This window comes from Mustelus asterias, chromosome 15, assembly GCF_964213995.1.
Source record: "Mustelus asterias chromosome 15, sMusAst1.hap1.1, whole genome shotgun sequence".
Classification (NCBI taxonomy): domain Eukaryota; kingdom Metazoa; phylum Chordata; class Chondrichthyes; order Carcharhiniformes; family Triakidae; genus Mustelus; species Mustelus asterias.
In genome coordinates, this window is record NC_135815.1 from 10,718,479 (window position 1) to 10,740,422 (window position 21,944).

Consider the following 21,944-nt stretch of genomic DNA (forward strand, 5'->3'; position numbering starts at 1 on the left):
GATGGTCTATCCACTCTGTGTTAGTCACAATCACAGAATTGTTACAGTGCAGAAGGAGACCATTTGGCCCATCATGTCTACACCAGCTCTTTAAAAATAAGCAGTCCACCTAGTGCTATTCTCCCGCCTTCTCCCTGTAGCCCTGCACATTGTTCCTATTCAGGTAACAGTCTTCTGAATGCTTCGATTGAACCTGACTCCACTCCACGACACTCTGAGGCAAAGCATTCCACTCGCTGTGTGAAAATAGTTTTCCTCAAATCGCATTTGCTTCTTTCGCCAATTACTTTCAATCTGTGCCCTCCCGTTCTTGATCCTTTCATGAGTAAGAAAACGTTCTCCCTATCTACTCTGTCCAGACCCCTCATGGTTTTGCATACCTCCATCAGATCTGCTCTCGACCTTCTCTTCTCCAAGGAAACCCTAACTTTGCCTGTCTATCTTTATAACTAAAGTTCCTCATCCCTGGAACCATTCTCGTGAATCTTTTCTGCATGTTCTTCAAGGCCTTCACATGCTTCCTAAAGTGCAGCGCCCAAAACTGGACGCAGGATTCCAGCTGGGGCTGAACCAGTGTCTTACACAAGTTCAACATAATCTCTTTGCTCTTTTACTCCATATACTTATCAACAAAGCCTAGGTTACTGTATCATAGAATCCCTATAGTGCAGAAGGAGGCCATTCGGCCCATCGTGTCTGCACCGACCACAATCCCACCCAGGCCCCATCCCCATAACCCCACATATTTACCTTGCTAGTCCCCCTGACACTAAGGGGCAATTTAGCATGGCCAACCCGCACATCTTTGGACTCTGGGAGGAAACTGGAGCACTCGGAGGCTTTATTAACTGTGCTGTCAACCTGAAGACAAATGTGGGCCAGGACACCTGGGTGAATTTCTCTGCTTCTTCTTCAAAATATTGCCGCGGGATACTTTATATCCGTCTGAGAGGACAGACAGATGCCTTGTTGTAAAGTACCTTGCAGTGCAGCAGTCTTCCAATGTAGTTTCTGAATTGCAACTTAAACACATAAGACATAGGAGCCGAATTAGGCCACTCGGCCCATCAAGTCTGTTCTGCCATTCAATCGTGGCTGATTTTTTTTCTCATCCCCATTCTCCTGCCTTTTCCCTATAACCGCTGATCCCCTTATCAATCAAGAGCCTATCTATCTCTGTCTTAAAGACACTCAATGACCTGGCCTCCACAGCCTTCTGCGGCATTCCCTCCCAACTCGGGTGATCGAGAGAGCTACCTGTCGAACCATATTGGACCCTGCCATGTCAGATATAGACCAGATTGAGTAAGGACAGCAGCTTTCCTTCTCTGATTGGTGCTGCCCATTCTGACAGGAAAGAAACAACCAGTGGGACCGTTCAATAATGTTGCAGGGTTTTTACCAGCAGGATGTTTTTGATTTGGGGCGGCACGATGGCTCAGTGGTTGGCACGATGGCTCAGTGGTTAGCACTGCTGCCTCACAGCGCCAGGGACCCGGGTTCAATTCCCGCCTTGGGTCACTATCTGTTCAGAGTCTGCACGTTCTCCCCGTGTCTGCGTGGGTTTCCTCTGGGTGCTCTCGCTTCCTCCCACAGTCCAAAGATGTGCTGGTTAGGTGAATTGGCCATGCTAAATTGACCCTAGTGTCAGGGGAATTAGTAGGGTAAATAAGTGGGATTAAGGGGTGGGGCCTGGGTGGGATTGTTGTCGAAGCAGGCTCGATGGGTTGAATGGCCTCATGAATTTGATTTGATTTATTATTGTCACATGTATTAACATACAGTGAAAAGTGTTGTTTCTTGCGCGCTATACAGACAAAACGTACCGTTCATAAAGAAGGAATGGAGAAAGTGCAGAATGTAGTGTTACAGTCATAGCTCGGGTGTAGAGAAAGATCAACTTAATGCAAGGTAAGTTCATTCAAGAGTCTGACAGCAGCAGGGAAGAAGCTGTTCTTGAGTCAGTTGGTAAGTGACCTCAGACTTCTGTATCTTTTTCCTGACTGAAGAGGGTGGAAGAGAGAATGTCCGGGGTGCGTGGGGTCCTTAATTATGCTGGCTGCTTTGCTGAGGCAGCGGGCAGTGTAGACAGAGTCAGTGGTTTGCGTGATGGATTGGGCTACATTCACAACGTTTTGTAGTTCCTTGTGGTCTTGGGCAGAGCAGGCGCCATACCAAGCTGTGATACAACCAGAAAGCAGGCTTTCCATGGTGCATCTGTAAAAGTTGGTGAGAGTCGTAGCTGACATGCCAAATTTCCTTAGTCTTCTGAATAAATAGAGGCGTTGATGGGCTTTCTTAACTATAGTATCGGCATGGGGGGGACCAGGACAGGTTGTTGATGATCTGGACATCTAAAAACGTGAAGCTCTCGATCCTTTCTACTTTGTCCCCGTTGATGTAGACAGAGGCATGTTCTCCTTTACGCTTCCTGAAGTCGATGACAATCTCCTTCGTTTTGTTGACATTGAGGGAGAGATTATTGTTGCCGCACCAGTTCACCAGATTCTCTATCTCATTCCTGTACTCTGTCTTGTCATTGTTTGAGATCCGACCCACTACGGTGGTGTCGTCAGCAAACTTGAAAATCGAATTGGAGGGGAATTTGGCCACACAGTCATAGGTGTATAAGGAGTATAGTAGGGGGCTGAGAACACAGCCTTGTGAGGCACCGGTGTTGAGGATGATCGTGGAGTAGGTGTTGTTGCTGCCTATCCTTACTGATTGTGGTCTGTGAGTTAGGAAGTTCAGGATCCAGTCGCAGAGGGAAGTGCCGAGGCCCAGGCCACAGAGTTTGGAGATGAGTTTCGTGGAATAATAGTGTTGAAGGCTGAGCTGTAGTCAATTAATAGGAGTCTGACATAGGTGTCCTTGTTATCTAGGTGTTCCAGGGTTGAGTGCAGGGCCAGGGAGATGGCATCTGCTGTGGACCTGTTGCGGCGGCCGGCAAACTGTAGAGGATCCAGGTAGTCCGGGAGGCTGGAATTTATTCATGCCATGACTAGCCTTTCGAAGCACTTCATAATGATGGATGTCAAAGCCACCAGACCAAAGTCATTAAGGCACGCTGCTTGGTTTTTCTTAGATACCGGGATGATGGTCTTCTTCTTAAAGCAGATAGGGATCTCAGATTGTTGTACAGAGGTTGAAGATGTCTGCGAATACCCCCGCCAGCTGATCCGTGCAGGATCTGAGTGCTCATCCGGGTCCCCATCTGGGCCAGTCGCTTTCCGTGGATTGATCTTCGAGAAAGCTGCTCTGACATCTGCAGTGGTGACCCCAGATACAGGTTCATCCAGGACTTCCAAAGTGGAGGGCATGCTCTAGCCGACTTCTTGCTCAAAACGGGCATAGAATGCATTGAGCTCATCAGGGAGGGGTGCGTTGGAGCCGATGGGTGTAGAGGGATATAGGCCATACGCTGGCAATTGGGACTAGCTTAGGGGTTAAAAGAAGGGGCAACTTGAAAACCTCAGACCTGGACTTCAGTAGGTAGTGGATATCCCTGTTCATCCATGGTTTCCGGTTGGGGAACACACGGATTTGCTTCTTTGGCACACAGTCTTCTACACACTTACTAATGAAGTCAGTTACTGTAGTGGTGTACTCGTCCAGGCTGGTCACAGAGTTTTTAAATACTGACCGGTCCCCTGACTCCAAGCAGCCCCATAGGAGATCATCCTTCTGCACTGTAGGGATTCTATGATTAGAGTCACAGAGGTTTACAGCATGGAAACAGGCCCTTCGGCCCAACTTGTCCATGTCACCCCTTTTTTTAACCCCAAAGCTATTCCCAATTGCCAGCGTTTGGCCCATATCCCTCGATACCCATCTTACCCATGTAACTGTCTAAACGCTTTTTAAAAGACAAAATTGTACCCGTCTCTACTACTGCCTCTGGCAGCTTGTTCCAGACACTCACCACCCTCTGTGTGAAAAAATTGCCCCTCTGGACACTTTTGTATCTCTCCCCTCTCACCTTAAACCTATGCCCTCTAGTTTTAGACTCCCCTACCCTTGGGAAAAGATATTGACTATCTAGCTGATCTATGCCCCTCATTATTTTATAGACGTCTACAAGATCACCCCTAAGCCTCCTACGCTCCAGAGAAAAAAGTCCCAGTCTATCCAGCCTCTCCTTATAACTCAAACCATCAAGTCCTGGTAGCATCCTAGTAAATCTCTTCTGCACTCTTTCTAGTTTAATAATATTATTTCTATAATAGGGTGACCAGAATTGCACACAGTATTCCAAGTGTGGCCTTACCAATGTCTTGTACAACTTCAATAAGACGTCCCAACTTCTGTATTCAATGTTCTCTGATTTCCCTTTAGCCAATAGTACGTATAGCTCTCCCTTAACTCTGCATATTATGCAACAGTAAAATGACTGTTTCACCTTCCTGCCGTGCTAATTTGCAGTTACAGATAGAGGTAAGCACTGGACTGCATTACTGCTGTTACTTCAATCAGCTACGGAGACAAAACACTGCGATTTGTCAAGTTTACTCCTTGATTTTACTTCAGCGAGAGAGAAAATGTCTTTGCAAATTGTTTTGTGTGCCTTTCTGGCTGTGTCGCTCAAACCTACTTTGACCATTCTGTTAGTATAGATGCTACCAGATGGACCTCTTGCTGATAGTCACTGTTTCGCACAGTGAGTGCAGCGAGTGAATAATTTGCCGTCATTGTCCGGCCATTAACCTTTGACTCTCTTCCTCAGGTGCCCTGTGTTGACTCTCGGGCTGTGCACCTGGCCTTTCTCTTTGTTCGGGGCCTGTCCGTGCTCGTTTCAGCTAATAGTGCCTGTGGGTTTCCATTTAAAATGGTCGACCTGATGCCGTGGAAGGCGTTTGATGGGAAGCTTTTCCACACAAAGTACCTGCAGTCTCACAGTGGATGTACAATGGAGGACCTTCTCGAAAATAACGTAGGTCTACAGATGGAGTGTGCATGCTTGACGTGTTTCTCAACTAATGATGGTGGTTTACAGTAAATTGTTTTCCAAAGCAAATACCATCTGGTAACGTGCATGCAAAACCGGTTATCACAAACAAGGTGAACTTAATGATTAATCTCGATGGTACAAGCCAGGCCAGCTTCTATCTACATACGTGAGGAAATAAACTTTTTACGCTCTGTATGTATTTAATATAAATATGTTCTTGGAAAGGGATAGTTTTTTTAAAAAGGTTTGAGATTCCTGCATGTTCGTTTTGCCACGGAGCTGTTATTAAGGTCTCTATATGTTCCAATATTGGATTAAAGGGCAGCATTGCTAATGATGAGGATTTTTACTGCAGTCTGCTGTTGTATTTTTTCAAGTTTCTCCCCACATCTGCTGATGGCTCTAGCGTAGGTTTCTACAGATGCTGCGTCACTCATTCTTCATCTATTAGTGTCAACTGAGCCATTCTGACCAAGCAGGGCATCACACCCTGTTCTCACCTGACATCAACCTGTGTAGCTTCCGGCAGGGTTACTGAGTAGCGGTTGGAAGAGAGGGTGCGATTGTTTACGTCTTCCCCTAGCTTAGGGATTGAGTTGGGGTGCGAATGGAGAGGGGGAGGGGGCTTTGTCCTGATACCAGTTCAATCACAATGCCTGCTTTATCTGTGCGCTTGTCACCTTGGGCTGCCAAGTTCATTTGGCAAATGTGTGTGTTCCTTGTTCCCCATCATTAATTCCCAACTGTCTTGCTTTTAGCCCTCCATTCATCACAACATTTCTGCAGCTACCAATCTGCTCAGTCCAAAATCCACCTCTATCTTTGTTGACTATATCACCATTAAAAACCTTCCGCAGCTTGGTCATTCTCTTTGTTATGCCCTCATCTCCACTCCCTTAAGTCCAACGGACGCACTCTCGGATGTTTATCGATTACAGTCAACTTAGTCAGTCATTGCCAGATCTGGCTGGACCACAGCAGAAATGGGTTCTGTTGTCCTCTGCTGAAACTACTTATCATTCCAAGATCATCCTGGAATGCAAAGATAACCCTTCGCTTCTCTCTCCCTTCTCTCTCTCTCCGCTGCCTCCCCCCACCCCCGTCCCCCAAGATTGTGGACGTCAGCTGCTTTTGCCACTTCTCTCGCTTTCCCTAGCCCCCCAGACCTAACCTCCTCTAAGGTGCCCCTTTGCCCTTGCCTTGAACTTGCATCTTTCTCGAGACTCACCCCTATATCCCCAAATCTCCTGTGTGTGCTCAATGTTGTCCCTGAGATCCACCCCTTGTTCCCTCATCCCTATTCACATTGAAATACTGAACACCTAACTTCCCTTCCTGGCCTTAATTGCTGATGTTATTAATGGTTTTCTCTTCACAGGACTCATTCTCTCTCTCTCTCAGGCTCCCTTTCTCTTTCAGCTTCCCTCTCTCTTATCTGTCAAGCTCTCTGTCTCTGTCTGCCTCTCTCTCTCTCGCACGCTCTCTCTCTCCCTATCCTTCAAATCTTCTGCATAATTTTGCTTACATTTCTCTCCAAAGTTCTTGAATATTTTGTTCCCTCTTAAATCTCTGCCCATCTTTTCCAGAACTCCCCCCAATTAAGTTTCCATCCCTGCCACTAAAGAAAAAAAGTTACAATTTATATGCTATGCAGCTATGATAATGGTAAACTATCCTTCCTCATCCTCCTCGACCTTACCACATCTCTATTGGGTCTTCCAAATTCTCCGACCCGGCATCAATTCTGCTACGGAAATCCGTGTTAAATGCTTTGCTTTTTTAAAATCTGACTATTCCAGTGCTCTCCTAATCAGCCTTCCTCTATCCATCCTCCAAAATTTGGCTTATCCAAAACCCTGCTGCCCATATCCTGAGCCCCGTTTGCCCATCTCCCCTCTGCTCCCTGACCTACATTGTCTCCAGTTCACCAGTTTCTTGATTTTAAAATTCTCACCCTTGTTTTCAAATCCCTCCCCCTCCCTCCCTATCTCTGTAACCTCTAACCCTAGAATTCCCCCAAACTTATACGCTTCTCCAATTCTGACCTCTTGGACATCCCAATGTTAATCATTCCCATCATTGCCAAGCGTACCTTCAGCTGCCAAGAACCAAACTCGGGAATTTCCTCTCTGCCACTCTCTACCTCTCCGTCGCTCTCTACCTCTCCGTCGCTCTCTACCTCTCCGTCGCTCTCTACCTCTCCGTCGCTCTCTACCTCTCCGTCGCTCTCTACCTCTCCGTCGCTCTCTACCTCTCCGTCGCTCTCTACCTCTCCGTCGCTCTCTACCTCTCCGTCGCTCTCTACCTCTCCGTCGCTCTCTACCTCTCCGTCGCTCTCTACCTCTCCGTCGCTCTCTACCTCTCCGTCGCTCTCTACCTCTCCGTCGCTCTCTACCTCTCCGTCGCTCTCTACCTCTCCGTCGCTCTCTACCTCTCCGTCGCTCTCTACCTCTCCGTCGCTCTCTACCTCTCCGTCGCTCTCTACCTCTCCGTCGCTCTCTACCTCTCCGTCGCTCTCTACCTCTCCGTCGCTCTCTACCTCTCCGTCGCTCTCTACCTCTCCGTCGCTCTCTACCTCTCCGTCGCTCTCTACCTCTCCGTCGCTCTCTACCTCTCCGTCGCTCTCTACCTCTCCGTCGCTCTCTACCTCTCCGTCGCTCTCTACCTCTCCGTCGCTCTCTACCTCTCCGTCGCTCTCTACCTCTCCGTCGCTCTCTACCTCTCCGTCGCTCTCTACCTCTCCGTCGCTCTCTACCTCTCCGTCGCTCTCTACCTCTCCGTCGCTCTCTACCTCTCCGTCGCTCTCTACCTCTCCGTCGCTCTCTACCTCTCCGTCGCTCTCTACCTCTCCGTCGCTCTCTACCTCTCCGTCGCTCTCTACCTCTCCGTCGCTCTCTACCTCTCCGTCGCTCTCTACCTCTCCGTCGCTCTCTACCTCTCCGTCGCTCTCTTCCTCTCCGTCGCTCTCTACCTCTCCGTCGCTCTCTACCTCTCCGTCGCTCTCTACCTCTCCGTCGCTCTCTACCTCTCCGTCGCTCTCTACCTCTCCGTCGCTCTCTACCTCTCCGTCGCTCTCTACCTCTCCGTCGCTCTCTACCTCTCCGTCGCTCTCTACCTCTCCGTCGCTCTCTACCTCTCCGTCGCTCTCTACCTCTCCGTCGCTCTCTACCTCTCCGTCGCTCTCTACCTCTCCGTCGCTCTCTACCTCTCCGTCGCTCTCTACCTCTCCGCCGCCCTCTACTTCTCCGCCACACTACCTCTCCGCCACTACCTCTCCGCCACCCTCTACCTCTCTGCCACCCTCTACCTCTCCGCCGCTGTACCTCTCCATCGCTTAATCTCTATCTCTCTCATTCCTCCCTTAAGGCTCCTTTGAAAGCTCCCTCTTTGACTAAACTTTTGACCATCTGTCCTGATGTGCATTGGAGTCAAATTTGGTTTAATGATGCTCCAATGAAGTGCAGTGGGACATCTTGCTGTGTTAAAGGCACGATACAAGATTGAGTTGTTGTTGTAATAGCTGCTGCAAAGTGTGTGATGAGACGTGATACTTTGATTTTTCTGATTTTTTGTTGTTGTTCCTGGGTATAGGATGTCCAGCTACAGGAATTTCAGAAGCTGAAGTGCCTCATCGACAGAATTTGTGTGAGGAAGAATCGAAACGTACAGAGCAGTCCCCAGCCACAGGTAGCAGGTCAGTGACCAAGGCTGAATTTTAATAGTTTTGTTGTTCACGGCCTGTCCTGCATTGGACAGATCCCAGAGAGGGAATTAAATACTTGATTAATAGTGGCTTTTGTCAATACCTTAAAGTGAAGAACAGGAAAAATCAGCAGAATAAGGGAGATAAAAACTACTTGAAAAATTGCACGTATTTTCCTCATGTTGTGGGGGAGTTTAGTATTGTTTACTTGTTGACTGTTTCATTGGTGAGTAAAACATTCTGTCGTGTGTTCTGCATCGCTAGAGAATTGCAAGAGGCCTGGTCCCCATAGTGAAGGAGGCAGCCATTACATGGCCAGGTCTGAGCAAAGGCCACAGAATTATCCTCCACATCCCACCCATTGCCAAGGTTATCAGGGAAGGTATCCACAGCCCGGTCCTGCCAATCTAGCACAAACAGGTACGATAAAAATCACTTATATCATCATCTCTTATGTTCTGATGCTTAATTCAAAATAACACCCCCCCCCCCCCCCCCCAATAAACCGACTGACATCTCCTGGTGATTTTATTGTTTCATTCAACATGAGAGAGTCTAAGCATCTTCCTTTGTTCTCCCTGTGCACATTCTCCCCGTGTCTTCCTGGGTTTCTTCCGGGTGCTCCGGTTTCTTCCCACACTCGGAAAGACGTGCTGGTTAGGTGTATTGGCCATGCTAAATTCTCCCTCAGTGTATCCGAACAGGTGCCGGAATGTGGCGACCAGAGGATTTTCACAGTAACTTCATTGCAGTGTTAATGTAAGCCTTACTCGTAACACTAACAAAATAAACTTTAAAAACTAAATAAACTTTAAACTTTTGACATTCAATGATATTTCCTTCACTGAATCCCCCACTATCAATATCCTGGGGGGGGTTACCATTACCAGAAACTGAACCGCATCAGTTATATAAATACTGTGGCTACAAGAGCAGGCTCGAGACTGGGTAACTCCCCTGACACCCCAAAGCCTGTCCACCATCTACAAGGCACAGGTCAGGAGTGTGATGGAACACACTTCACTTGCCTGGATGGGCGCAGCTCCAACAATCCTCAAGAAGCTCAACACCACCCAGGACAAAGCAGCTGCTTGATCTGCCGCCTGAAACATTCACCCCTGTCCAGCATTGATGAACAGTGTCAACTATGCGTACCATCTACAAGCTGCATGGTAGCAACTCACCCAGGCTCCTCCAACAGCAGCTTCCAAACACATAACCTCTAACACCTAGAAGGACAGGGCATGGCAGCAGATGCAAGGGAACACCATCACCTGCAAGTTCCCCTCCACGTCATACATCATCCTGAGCACTTTCTCTGGAGTTCCTCCATCATGTCCTCCAGGGCTGCATCCCAGAACCTGTGCGTCCTCTCCTTGGTCTCTGAGCCAACCTGTAGTATGTCGCTGCATGACAGCTAGAGCATTAGTGGGTGGCACGGTAGCACAGTGGTTAGCACTGCTGCTGTACAGCGCCAGGGACCGGGTTCGATTCTGGCCTTCGGTAACTGTGGAATTTGCACATTCTCCCCATGTCTGTGTGAGTTTCCTCCGGGCGCTCCGGTTTCTTCCCGCACTCCAAAGATGTGCAGGTTAGGTGGATTGGCCGTGCTAAATCGCTCCTTAGTGTCCAAAGATGTGTAGGTAGGGGGATTAGTGGGGTAAAAGGTGGGGTTATGGGGATAGGATATGGGTGGGATGCTCTTGTCAGAGATTTGGTGCTGGCCCGATGGGCCAAATGGCCTCCTCCTGCTCTGTAACGGATCTATGATTCCACACCGATCAGTGAAAGTGGGTGTGTGGAGCCCACAAATAAAACATTTTTAAAGTTTAAAAAAAATATTTATTAGTATCACAAGTAGGCGTACATCAACACTGCAATGAAATTATTGTGAAAATTCCCACACTCCAGCGCCTGTTCGGGAACACTGAGGGAGAATGCACCTAATGGCCAATGCACCTAACCAGCACATCTTTCAGACTGTGGGAGGAAACCGGAGCACCCGGAGGAAACCCACGCAGACACGGGGAGAACGTGCAGACTCCGCACAGACAGTGACCCAAACCGGGAATCGAGCTGTGAGGCAGCAGTGCTAACCACTGTGCCACCGTGCCGTCCCTATACCTCACCACAAAAAATTGCATCCAATCATCACTTGAGTGTTAAATGTAGATGTGGGTTTGGTATCTCCATCCAAATCACAATATGGTAATCAGCAGTTAGGACCACAATTGTGTGCTTAATCCAAACTCTCGAACTGATGTGTCTTATTAGCAGTGATGTGGAGATGCCGGCGTTGGACTGGGGTAAACACAGTAAGAAGTTTAACAACAGGTTAAAGTCCAACAGGTTTATTTGGTAGCAAAAGCCACACAAGCTTTCGAAGCTCTAAGCCCCTTCTTCAGGTGAGTGGGAATTCTGTTCACAAACAGAGCTTTATAAGCTCTGTTTGTGAACAGAATTCCCACTCACCTGAAGAAGGGGCTTAGAGCTTCGAAAGCTTGTGTGGCTTTTGCTACCAAATAAACCAGTTGGACTTTAACCTGGTGTTGTTAAACTTCTTATCTTATTAGCAGAGCAGCCCTTTCACATCTCTCCACAGACGCTTCCTGACCTGTTGAGTGTTTGCAGCACTTTCTGTTTTGGTGCCTAAATCTGTAAATCTAATTTGATTTACCACTTTATCTTTAAAGATTTTAGCTGTCATTGTGATAAATTTTCACAGATGGTAATTTTTAATTCAAAAAATAATCATGTTAACTCCCCCTTTCAAGGCATTGGGTTTTATTCCACATTTTCAGCTGTTTTATTTTACTCTTTTTAGAATTATTTGATAATTCCTTGTGAGGTGGTGGGTGGAGAGGTCATCCATCTCTGCCTCAGAAAGTTTCTGATAAAGAGTTTATGTGTGAGATGCATTAACCTTTTCCTGGTGAAACGTGGATTGAAATTTTTTCTCGGCAAGTTTTTAACTTTAATTTCTATCCAGTTCTGAAAAGTCCAAAATGAACACCAGAAAATTGCCAGCAGATCACTTGCATTGTCAGTTAATAGTAGTGGAGCTGCTGTAGATTGAGTTGCAAAAAGTATTTAATTAGCTGTAAAATGTTCTCATAGAATCTTTACAGTGTAGAAGGAGGCCATTTGGCCCATTGAGTCTGCACTGGCTCTCTGAAAGGGGATTCCAGCTAGTCCCATTCCCTTGTCTTAGTCCTGTAACCATAGGAACATAGGAGGGAGAGTAGACAATTCAGCCCTTTGAGCCCACTCCGCCATTCTATATGATCATGGCTGATCTCCATCTCAGCCTGACACCACTTCCCTGCCTTTTCCCCATAGCCCTTTATAAGCTCATAAGATATAGGAGCAGAATTAGGCCATTCGGCCCATCAGGTCTGCTGCGCCATTCGATCATGGCTGATATACTCCTCATCGCCATTTTCTTGCCTTCACCCCATAACCCTTCAACCCATTACCAATTAAAAATCCCGCTTCTGATCAAATTCTTGCAAATTCTTTCTTTCCAGAAAGCAATCCAACTCCCTTTTGAATACCTTGATCAAACTTGCCTTCATCACCCTCTCAGAAAGTTCATTCCAGGTTCCAACTTGTCCTGAGGTTGTGAGAGTTACTGTGTGGAGCTTTCTGTGCTACTGTCTGTGTGGAGTTTGCACATTCTCCTCGTGTCTGCGTGGGTTTCCTCCGGGTGCTCCGGTTTCCTCCCACAGTCCAAAGATGTGCGGGTTAGGTTGATTGGCCATGTTAAAATTGCCCCTAGTGTCCTGAGATGCGTAGGTTAGAGGGATTAGTGGGTAAAATATGTAGGGATATGGGGGTAGGGCCTGGGTGGGATTGTGGTCGGTGCAGACTGGATGGGCCGAATGGCCTCTTTCTGTACTGTAGATCATCTATGATCTATAAGTCTTTTACTTTTGCACTGATTGGCTACTGTAATCTAAAAAAAAGCACAGTGGCACAGTGGTTAGCACTGCTGCCTCACAGCACCAGGGACCCAGGTTCAATTCTGGCCTTCGGCCACTGTCTGTGTGGAGTTTGCACGTTCTCCCTGTGTCTGCGCGGGTTTCCTCCGGGTGCTCCGGTTTTCTCCCACAGTCCAAAGATGTGCAGGTTAGGAGGATTGGCCGTGCTAAATTGACCTCGTGTCAGAGGGATTAACAGGGTAAGTGAGGTTTATGGGAATAGGGCCTGGGTGGGGGATTGTGACCGGTACAGACTCGATGGGCTGAATGTCCTCCTTCTGTACTGTAGGGATTCGATAAAACTGTAAGTAGCACTCATGGGCAACAGGCATACTCACTGTTGAGTTTCATGTGGTTTGCTTATCTATTCAGGTAGAGGACCTCAACCAAGACCAGGACCCTACAAGAGGAGACCACAACTCTGTCCATGGTGAGTAGAAGTCGTTTCTACCATAAAGCGACACTCTCTTTATGTAAGGTTCAATTATTATGTTCTGTAAGCATGTGCAAGCTAGTAAATTGTACAGATATGGCTGAGATATGTGGTACTTTGAGCTGTCAGGATGCTCAAAGCAGGAGGGGACATGGTTCAGAAGGAAGGCTCTGTAATAAGAACATAAGAACTAGGAGCAGGAGTAGGCCATCTGGCCCCTCGAGCCTGCTCCGCCATTTAATAAGATCATGGCTGATCTTTTCGTGGACTCAGCTCCACTTAACCCACCTGCTCACCATAACCCATAATTCCTTTACTGTTCAAAAATTTATCTATCCTTGCCTGAAAAACATTCAATGAGGTAGCCTCAACTGCTTCACTGGGCAGGGAATTCCACAGATTCACAATCCTTTGGGTGAAGAAGTTCCACCTCAACTCAGTCCCAAATCTGCTGCCCCTTATTTTGAGGCTATGTCCCCTCGTTCTAGTTTCACCTGCCAGTGGAAACAACCTCCCTGCTTCTATCTTATCTATTCCCTTCATAATCTTGCATGTTTCTATAAGATCTCCCCTCATTCTTCTGAATTTCAATGATTATAGTCCCAGTCTACTCAGTCTCTTCTCATAAGCCAATCCTCTCAACTCCCAACTCAACCTAGTGAATCTCCTCTGCACCCCCTCCAGTGCCAGTACATTCTTTCTCAAGTAAGGAGACCAAAACTGTACATAGTACTCCAGGTGTGGCCTCACCAGCACCTTATACAGCTGCAACATAACCTCCCTGTTTTTAAACTCTTCATGAACCCTCTTTCTCAAAGTAATGTGGCTGCTGGGATAATCAGAGTTTTCATAAGAACATAAGAACATAAGAAATAGGAGCAGGAGTAGGCCATCTGGCCCTTCGAGCCTGCCCCGCCATTCAACAAGATCATGGCTGATCTGAAGCGAATCAGTTCCACTTACCCGCCTGCTCCCCATATCCCCTAATTCCCTTATCGATCAGAAAACTATCTACCCGTGATTTAAACATATTCAACGAGGAAGCCTCCACCACTTCAATGGGCAGAGAATTCCAGAGATTCACTACCCGCTGAGAGAAGAAGTTCCCCCTCAATTCTGTTCTGAACCGGCCCCCCCCTTATTTTGAGGCTGTGCCCTCTAGTTCTGGTTTCCCTTCTAAGTGGAAAGAATCTCTCCACCTCTACCCTATCCAGCCCCTTCATTATCTTATATGTCTCTATAAGATCACCCCTCATCCTTCTAAACTCCAACGAGTACAGACCCAATCTGTTTAATCTCTCCTCATAAGCTACACCCCTCATCTCCGGTATCAACCTGGTGAACCTTCTCTGCACTCCCTCCAAGGCCAATATATCCTTTCGCAAATAAGGGGACCAAAACTGCACACACTACTCCAGTTGCGACCTCACCAGTGCCTTGTACAGTTGCAGCAAGACCTCCCTGCTTTTATATTCTATCCCCCTCGCGATAAAGGCCAACATTCCATTCGCCTTCTTGATCACCTACTGCACCTGCAGACTGAGTTTTTGCGATTCGTGCACAAGGACCCCCAGGTCCCTCTGCACAGTCGCACGATGTAATTTTTCTCCATTTAAATAATATTCCAATTTACTATTATTTCTTCCAAAGTGGATAACCTCACATTTGCTAACGTCATATTCCATCTGCCAGATCCTCGCCCACTCGCTCAGCCTATCCAAATCTCTCTGCAGACTTTCCGCGTCCTCCACGCAATTCGCTTTCCCACTCACCTTCGTGTCATCAGCAAACTTGAATACCCTAGATTCAGTCCCCTCCTCCAGATCATCTATGTAAATGGTAAACAATTGAGGCCCCAGCACCGATCCCTGTGGCACGCCACTGGTCACCAACTGCCAACCAACTTTCAACACTGAGATCCTTAGATTTTTAAGAAAAACAAAGTTCTGGGAAAATTCAGTCAGTCTGGCAGCATCTGTAGAGAGAGAGAAATGGAATTCCTATTTTGAGTCCAATCTGACTCTTCCTGTTTTGGTTGCAGCCCTCCAGCATCTGCAATATTCTGCTTTTATCAATAGATTTTTATTTTGTCATGGGTAGCAAGGGTGATGGAGCAAAGGCTGTTAAAAGGCACACAATCACTCATCTGCCTCAATGGCCTACCCCTGTTCATTTGGTTCAATGCTTGTGGTTTTGCAGTATTGATGGGGTTGTACATTGTACGGGGTACTGGTGGGGTTGCTGGCGGTGAACCCTGGTATCCTTTGGCACTTGTCTCTGCCGGTGTTGACGGAGCGTGTTTGGCTCTGGGACCGTGTTGTTGAACTCAGTGGCAGATCCGGTATTGGAATTCCTGGACAGGAGCATGGTGAATGCTGCTAACAACCTGATCAGCCTGCCAAATCTGCCAGCAGAACAGAGCGAGGTAGGTGCTGGAGAGGGGGGGGGGGGGGGTGGGCTGGCAGAAGGGACACAACACTGGAAAGTTCTTGGAGACGCAGAACTCACCAATGTTTGTCACCCTCCAGAGCTGTTCAGCTTCCCAATGAACCGAGTCATCACGAGTTACCTCCAGGTGAAGAAGTGTCTCGTGATTTCCCAATTGGAAATATGACTAACTGTTTTACATTAATAACTCCTTCATGTTTAGATTTCTACACTCAGTCGGCAGTGTGAAAAAATAAATGTTGGTGAGGCTTGTTTTAAAGTAATTGTTGAACACAACCCACCAGTCAACAGAAAATCCATGCTCCGTTTTGTAACTGGCTGTCGGGTGAAGGGTGACTTTTAGCTGCACTCTGCATCTTTCGCATGGCTGTGATTATGGACATACCTTGCAGTCCATTCACATGATTGAAATTCTCTTCTCTGATTGTCAAAAGTGGAATCTCTTTCCAAGGCATTTTTGCAGATTTGCAATCCTTGGTCGGAATTCTCCCAAAGAAATTCTACGTGTCGGATTCGCGTGAAAACGGGAGTAATTCACGCTATTTTTTCAGCGGGAGTTCAGAGAAGAGGAGGTCACTAGCGTGCATATCATTATAAAGCAGTGGACGGGGCCTATTCCTGCTGGAGAGGCCGGCAGCACAGCGCTGAGCGGGCCACTGCGCATGCGCCGACCTGTCAGCGCCGAGATTAGCGCATGCGCAGTGGCCCCACACTGCCAGCCTCCCGATTGCTGGTCAGCCATCGAACTGGCCAGCCCCGTGATCCCCGCATTGCCGGCTCTCCGAGCCCCACCCATGGCCTGATCGCTGGCCCCCTGACCACTGCTGGTCCATCCCGATCTCCAGCCCCAACCAACCCCCCCCCTTAACAGTTCCCCCTGCAGCCCCTCCCCCATGGCACTGCCCCATGTCTGATGGGCAGTGCCAAAGTGCCCCCTTGGCATTGGCACTTTGCCCCTTGGGCAGTGCCAGGAGGCACAGATTGGCACTGCCAAGGTGCCAATGCCCAGAGGCACCTCCCATCATCCAACCCTCTGGGGGGTTCACTCCAGCAGTGTCCAGCTGCTAGTTCCCCGATTTCCAGCGTGGAGCTGACGCCGCTGGAAATCTGGTGCTGGGAGACGTTATCGCAGTGGGAACACATGCACGAATTGGGCGTTGCGAGAATCTCCCGGCCCGCTGCGCTAATTGGATGGGAGAGTTGTGGCCCCTAGCCTTGCATTGCTGAATTGAAATCTCTTTTGGAATTACTCAAGGTGTGACTGTACGGAGTATCTGATCCAGTAACTCACCAAAATCAAATTGGATTGTATCAAGATGTGCAGCATTTGTCTGGAAATCTCGGGAGTGCTTTAAATGATGGCCTTTGACTTCAGTGGGAAAGAAAGGACTTAGTGGTGTAGGGTAACCAGCCCTACATGTGCTGTTAACAAACTCCAATTTCATGACCCTCATCTCTGCTGTTGTGAAGATCCACACACACAGGCACAGCCATTAGATGTGATGGTGCAGGGATAGGTGACCACCCATGCACCAAATTGCTCCCACACACAGCATTCTGGTAGCCCTCCATGTATGTTCACTTCAGTGTCGTGTTTCAGGTGACTCAGAGTATAAACAGTCATAGATTCTTCAAAGAATCTGGATCTTGTCAGGTTAATGCTCATCCTTGTATGAAGCCAGCTCCAGTTTGAGAAGTGCTGCTTATACTGCCAGCCCTCCAGGAATTCACCAGTGTTTTCTTTCCTGACTCCAGTTACGGTCCGGGGAATCGACACACCCATCAGTTAGCGTGTCCCTGATGTTAAAGCATGCTCACAGATATGAGCTCTGGCCTCCTGTGCTGTTGCCCCAGGTGTGAATCTAAGGGGGTGTGCTGCCCTTATTCTCCTTACACTTTGTCTAAGACTACATCACCAGTCAGAAACATCCGATCTCTTTATGATTCCATTCTTTCACCTGAACGTTTCTCTGCCAGTTTTCTATCACTCACCTCTCTTGGTGACAAAATGGTTCTCTAAATACTCCCCTTGCCCAAGTCAGTTCTTCATCTTTGCACCTAGACAGTGAGTATCAACTGACTATTAGACTGCATGGTGCACCCCACATCTACATATGGTGCAGTTTCTAGTAGGGGTTGCTGGATAAACATCAGAAACAGGAACCCTGCTTCAAATGTTGCCCCGCCCACCCACCAAACCCAAAGCACCTTAGTCAGTTAATTCAGCCTGAATTGGGATTCAAAGCTGGGACTCTCTGGCTTGATGTGGAGATGCCGTGGCTTCTACAGCTTCACTGCAAGACAGGTTTACCAATCAATGTCAATGCTTCAGGCGTCCCTTGTAGAATGGAGATCCTGTGCATTAATCATGGAATCATAAGTTACGGCGCAGAAGGAGGCCATTTGGCCCATTGTGTCTGCAGTGAACCTTCTGCATTCCTCTTGGTTCTCAAGTCTATTTTCTACCTGACGCCTGTCATAAGCACACTCTTTCTTCCTTCTCTTAATTTCTATCTTCTTTTTCATGCATGGCCCTCCAGATTTGTTTGCCCTCCCTTTCCCTTTGAAGGAAATATATACCTTCACTGTCTCCAGACCATTTGTGCTTTGAAGATAGCCCATTGTTCAGCTATAGTTTTTCAAACCAGTCTTTCATTCCAGCCAGACCAGCCTAGCCCCATTGAAGTCAACTCTGCCACAGTTAATGATTTTTACTCTGAATTGCCTATCATCCTTTTTCTATCATCATCCTGAACCTTCATGATCAATGATTAATAACAGCGTTGTGACCCCCATGTCATGTTGCCATGAGAAAAGAGCTTAGTGATTTTTAAAGAAGGATTGGACTTTGATGAGTATGATCTCCGCGAGTGTCCAGCCTTCTGGATTGTACAGTTAACGCTCGGTAACGATGCAGTTGATCTTTATGGCACTGTGCCACTTACGTGTAAAGGTGCACATGGTATCTGTTGTGACAGTATCTGCCATGTCCTCCACTCACACACCCATCCAGCACAGGGCCAGGGCCACCCATCGTAGTCTTGTGGCCATGCATGCAGGCTCGAGTCAGAGCGCATCATCTCAATAATGTTGGTGTCTGCAGGACTGACAGAATCAAAGGACTTTTCCTAATATTTTGAACTGGATGAAAAAATAGAATTGAGCTAATCCTCACAGCGCCAGGGACCAGGGTTCGATTCCCGGCTTGGACCACTGCCTGTGCAGAGTCTGCACGTTCTCCCCGTGTCTGCATGGGTTTCCTCCGGGTGCTCCTATTTCCTCCCACAGTCCGAAAGACATGCTGGTTAGGGTGCATTGGCCATGCTAAATTCCCCCTCAGTGTACCCGAACAGGCACTGGAGTGTGACGACTAGGGGATTTTCACAGTAACTTCATTGCAGTGTTAATGTAAGCCTGCTTGTGACTAATAAATAAACTTTAACTTTGTCTAAAATAACTCTCATAATCACATCTGTTTATGTTTCTAAAGGTCAAAGTGTTAATTTGTGTTTAAATTTGTTTTTTTTAGGTGATCTGGATTTCAAGGTTCTGATTCTGGCTGGAATTAGTTGGATTGTGGAGTTTTAAAGGGTTAAAAATGTTATTTGATCTGAAGGAAGATGCAGCATTGATTTCTGTTCATTCCAGGAAAAATTACTGTCCTTCCAATTATTGACTTTGTATTTGAAACACTTTCTTGTACACATATTAAATATGATTTATAAAACGCAATATGGGTTTTGCTGATATCTCTGCCAGTCTCTCCACCTGCGTCGTATCGGGAAAGAAATCCCAGGTTTGACTGCTGGATAAGTGCGGGATCAACTGATCCCAGGAAATGTTCCTACAACAGCCATGGGAGAATCGCCCAGTGTGGGCAGCCTCGACAACGATCCAGTCAGCTGCTGGGACGTGTATGTAAAAATTGAGAACATGATGGGATTTCACAGTGATGCCCCACATGGTGGAATAGCGCCCTCCCCGTATTGACTGCCGGGGCTTGGAGATAAGGAGAGTCCGTTTGGACAAGATCCTGCAGGGAAGCAATTCCAGTGAGTGGAAAGCCTGAATGGCTGAAAGCAGGGCCAACAATGGTAAATCAAAGGAAATCATAGAAACCCTACAGTGCAGAAGGAGGCCATTCGGCCCATCGAGTCTGCACCAACCACAATCCCACCCAGGCTCTACCCCCACATAGGGGCCTACCCCCACATAGTCGGAGGTCCACAAGAGGCAGGAGTTGGAAGAACGCAGAGTACTCCGAGAACAGTAAGGCTGGCCAGCGTGTTACAGAGTTGGGATGGATCGAGATCATGAAGAGATTTGAGCTGAGCACAGGATGAAATTGGAGCACCAGGATAACACGGGAAGAAGTCTCTCAACACCAGATTAAAGTCCAACAGGTTTATTTGGAATCACGAGCTTTCGGAGCAGTGCTCTGAAAGCTCGTGATTCGAAATAAACCTGTTGGACTTTAATCTGGTGTTGAGAGACTTCTTACTGTGCCCACCCCAGTCCAATGCCAGCATCTCCACATCAGGATAACACCAGCATAAGCCAACAAGTTGAGAATTAGTACACGTCAATGATAAAGACTGGCTGATTAGAGCTGTTCTGTGATTGTTCGCCTGTGATATTTGACCCACAGATCCTGCGGAGTTGAGTAATTTGACCAGCCACTTGGGTGAGGGAACAGCGTATCTAAAAATGCACCAAGCCTTGGTTTGGCTGGAAGTTGCCCTGGGGGTGTGGAAGATGGCTGGGGGAGCTGCAAGAATGGTCTCCTTCTCTAGAGAGAGGAAGGTGGTTGATTTGGGGCAGGTATGACGGGAGTGCAGTATTCCAACAGACATCCAGCAAGATAAAGGAGGTTAGCTCTAGAAAAGCAAATTACTCTGGATGCTGGAATCTGAAACCAAAAGAAAAACATCAGTTCTTGTCTCTCCTCACAGATGCTGCAAGACCTGCTGAGATTTTTCAATCTCAGCAGGTCTGGCAACGTCCGTAAGGAGAGAAAAGAGCTGACCTTTCGAGTCTAGATGACCCTTTGTCAGAGCTAAAAGGCATACGGAAAAGCACAGAGGTTAACTCTGTGCCTCACACAGAATTGTCCCACAGTGTGTGGTTGGAAGTGGAGTTCACTACCAAATCAAATGGTTGAGATAAACAGCATGGTTGCATTTGAGGGAAGGTTTGAGGGAGAAAGAAGCACAGGATGGGCTTATAACACTAGATGAAGTAGGAACAAAGAACAATACAGCACAGGAACAGGCCCTTCGGCCCTCCAAGCCCGCGCCGCTCCCTGGTCCAAACTGGACCATTCTTTTGTATCCCTCCATTCCCACTCCGTTCATGTGGTTATCTAGATAAGTCTTAAACGTTCCCAGTGTGTCCGCCTCCACCACTTTGCCTGGCAGCGCATTCCAGGCGCCCACCACCCTCTGTGTAAAATACGTCCTTCTGATATCCGCGTTAAACCTCCCCCCACCCTCACCTTGAACCTATGACCCCTTGTGAACGTCACCACTGATCTGGGAAAAAGCTTCCCACCGTTCACCCTATCTATTTCATAATTTTATACACCTCTATTAGGTCACCCCTCATCCTCCGTCTTTCCAGTGAGAACAACCCCAGTTTACCCAATCTCTCCTCATAACTAAGCCCTTCCATACCAGGCAACATCCTGGTAAACCTCCTCTGCACTCTCGCTAAAGCCTCCACGTCCTTCTGGTAGTGTGACGACCAGAACTGGGCGCAGTATTCCAAATGTTCCTCCAGGACAGGAGGAGACTCTTGGAGCACAAACACCGGCAGAGCCGTTAGGCCGAGTGACCTGTTTGTGTGGTGTAAATGCTGAGATATATTTTTTCCCTGGGTGCCACGTCTGACTGTTGAAGGCTCAGAAAATATGTGGAGATTTCCTCAGTCCCAGAGTGACATTCAGACGCACTTTGAAAGCTTCTGGCTGAGCATGGGGTTAATAGCTTTCTGCTCGAATGTTTGACTGGGATCTGAAGCATGGAAAACTAACGGATAATTTGACACAAAAAAAAATTATTGCTGCACTCATTCAGCATCCGCACAGACTGGTTTGTGGAACCCGTTTAAGACAAAAAGAAAATAAGAAAGGAAGGCATAGAGGCACATTATGTGATATAGGAGTGCATCAACCTGCGTAAGATGATATATATCTAACTGGTTAGGCCGTCTACTGGAGATGTGCAGCAGCCCAGGGATTTCTCATCATTTCCTGTGGGACTGGCCGAGAATTCTGGATGGAAATTACAAATCAAATCAAATTTAATTTCTGGCAGAAGCCTCAACTCCCTGAACTCCACCAATAATTATTTTAGGTGATGTCCCACTCCTGTCAATCAGCCAGAGTTCTCATGAATGCGATGGGGCCAGGTCTGCCGCAGGGATAGTAGGTGT

At 47.6% G+C, this 21,944-nt stretch overlaps 1 protein-coding gene across 4 annotated transcripts in view; it reads left to right on the plus strand.

Moving 5' to 3' along the window:
* Positions 1-19,242, plus strand: part of fam120b (family with sequence similarity 120 member B) — a 62,605-nt gene extending 43,363 nt beyond the window's left edge. For 3 of the 4 annotated variants that reach the window (XM_078229474.1, XM_078229476.1, XM_078229475.1), the window contains 5 exons: positions 4,724-4,930; positions 8,540-8,642; positions 8,916-9,071; positions 13,004-13,061; positions 19,042-19,242. In XM_078229474.1, coding sequence (XP_078085600.1) covers positions 4,724-4,930; positions 8,540-8,642; positions 8,916-9,071; positions 13,004-13,061; positions 19,042-19,045 — 528 coding nt within the window. In that variant the 3' untranslated portion in view covers positions 19,046-19,242. The remainder of the gene's footprint in view (positions 1-4,723; positions 4,931-8,539; positions 8,643-8,915; positions 9,072-13,003; positions 13,062-19,041) is intronic. The other variant, XM_078229477.1, reaches the window with a different exon arrangement.
* The last annotated feature ends 2,702 nt before the right edge of the window (positions 19,243-21,944 follow it).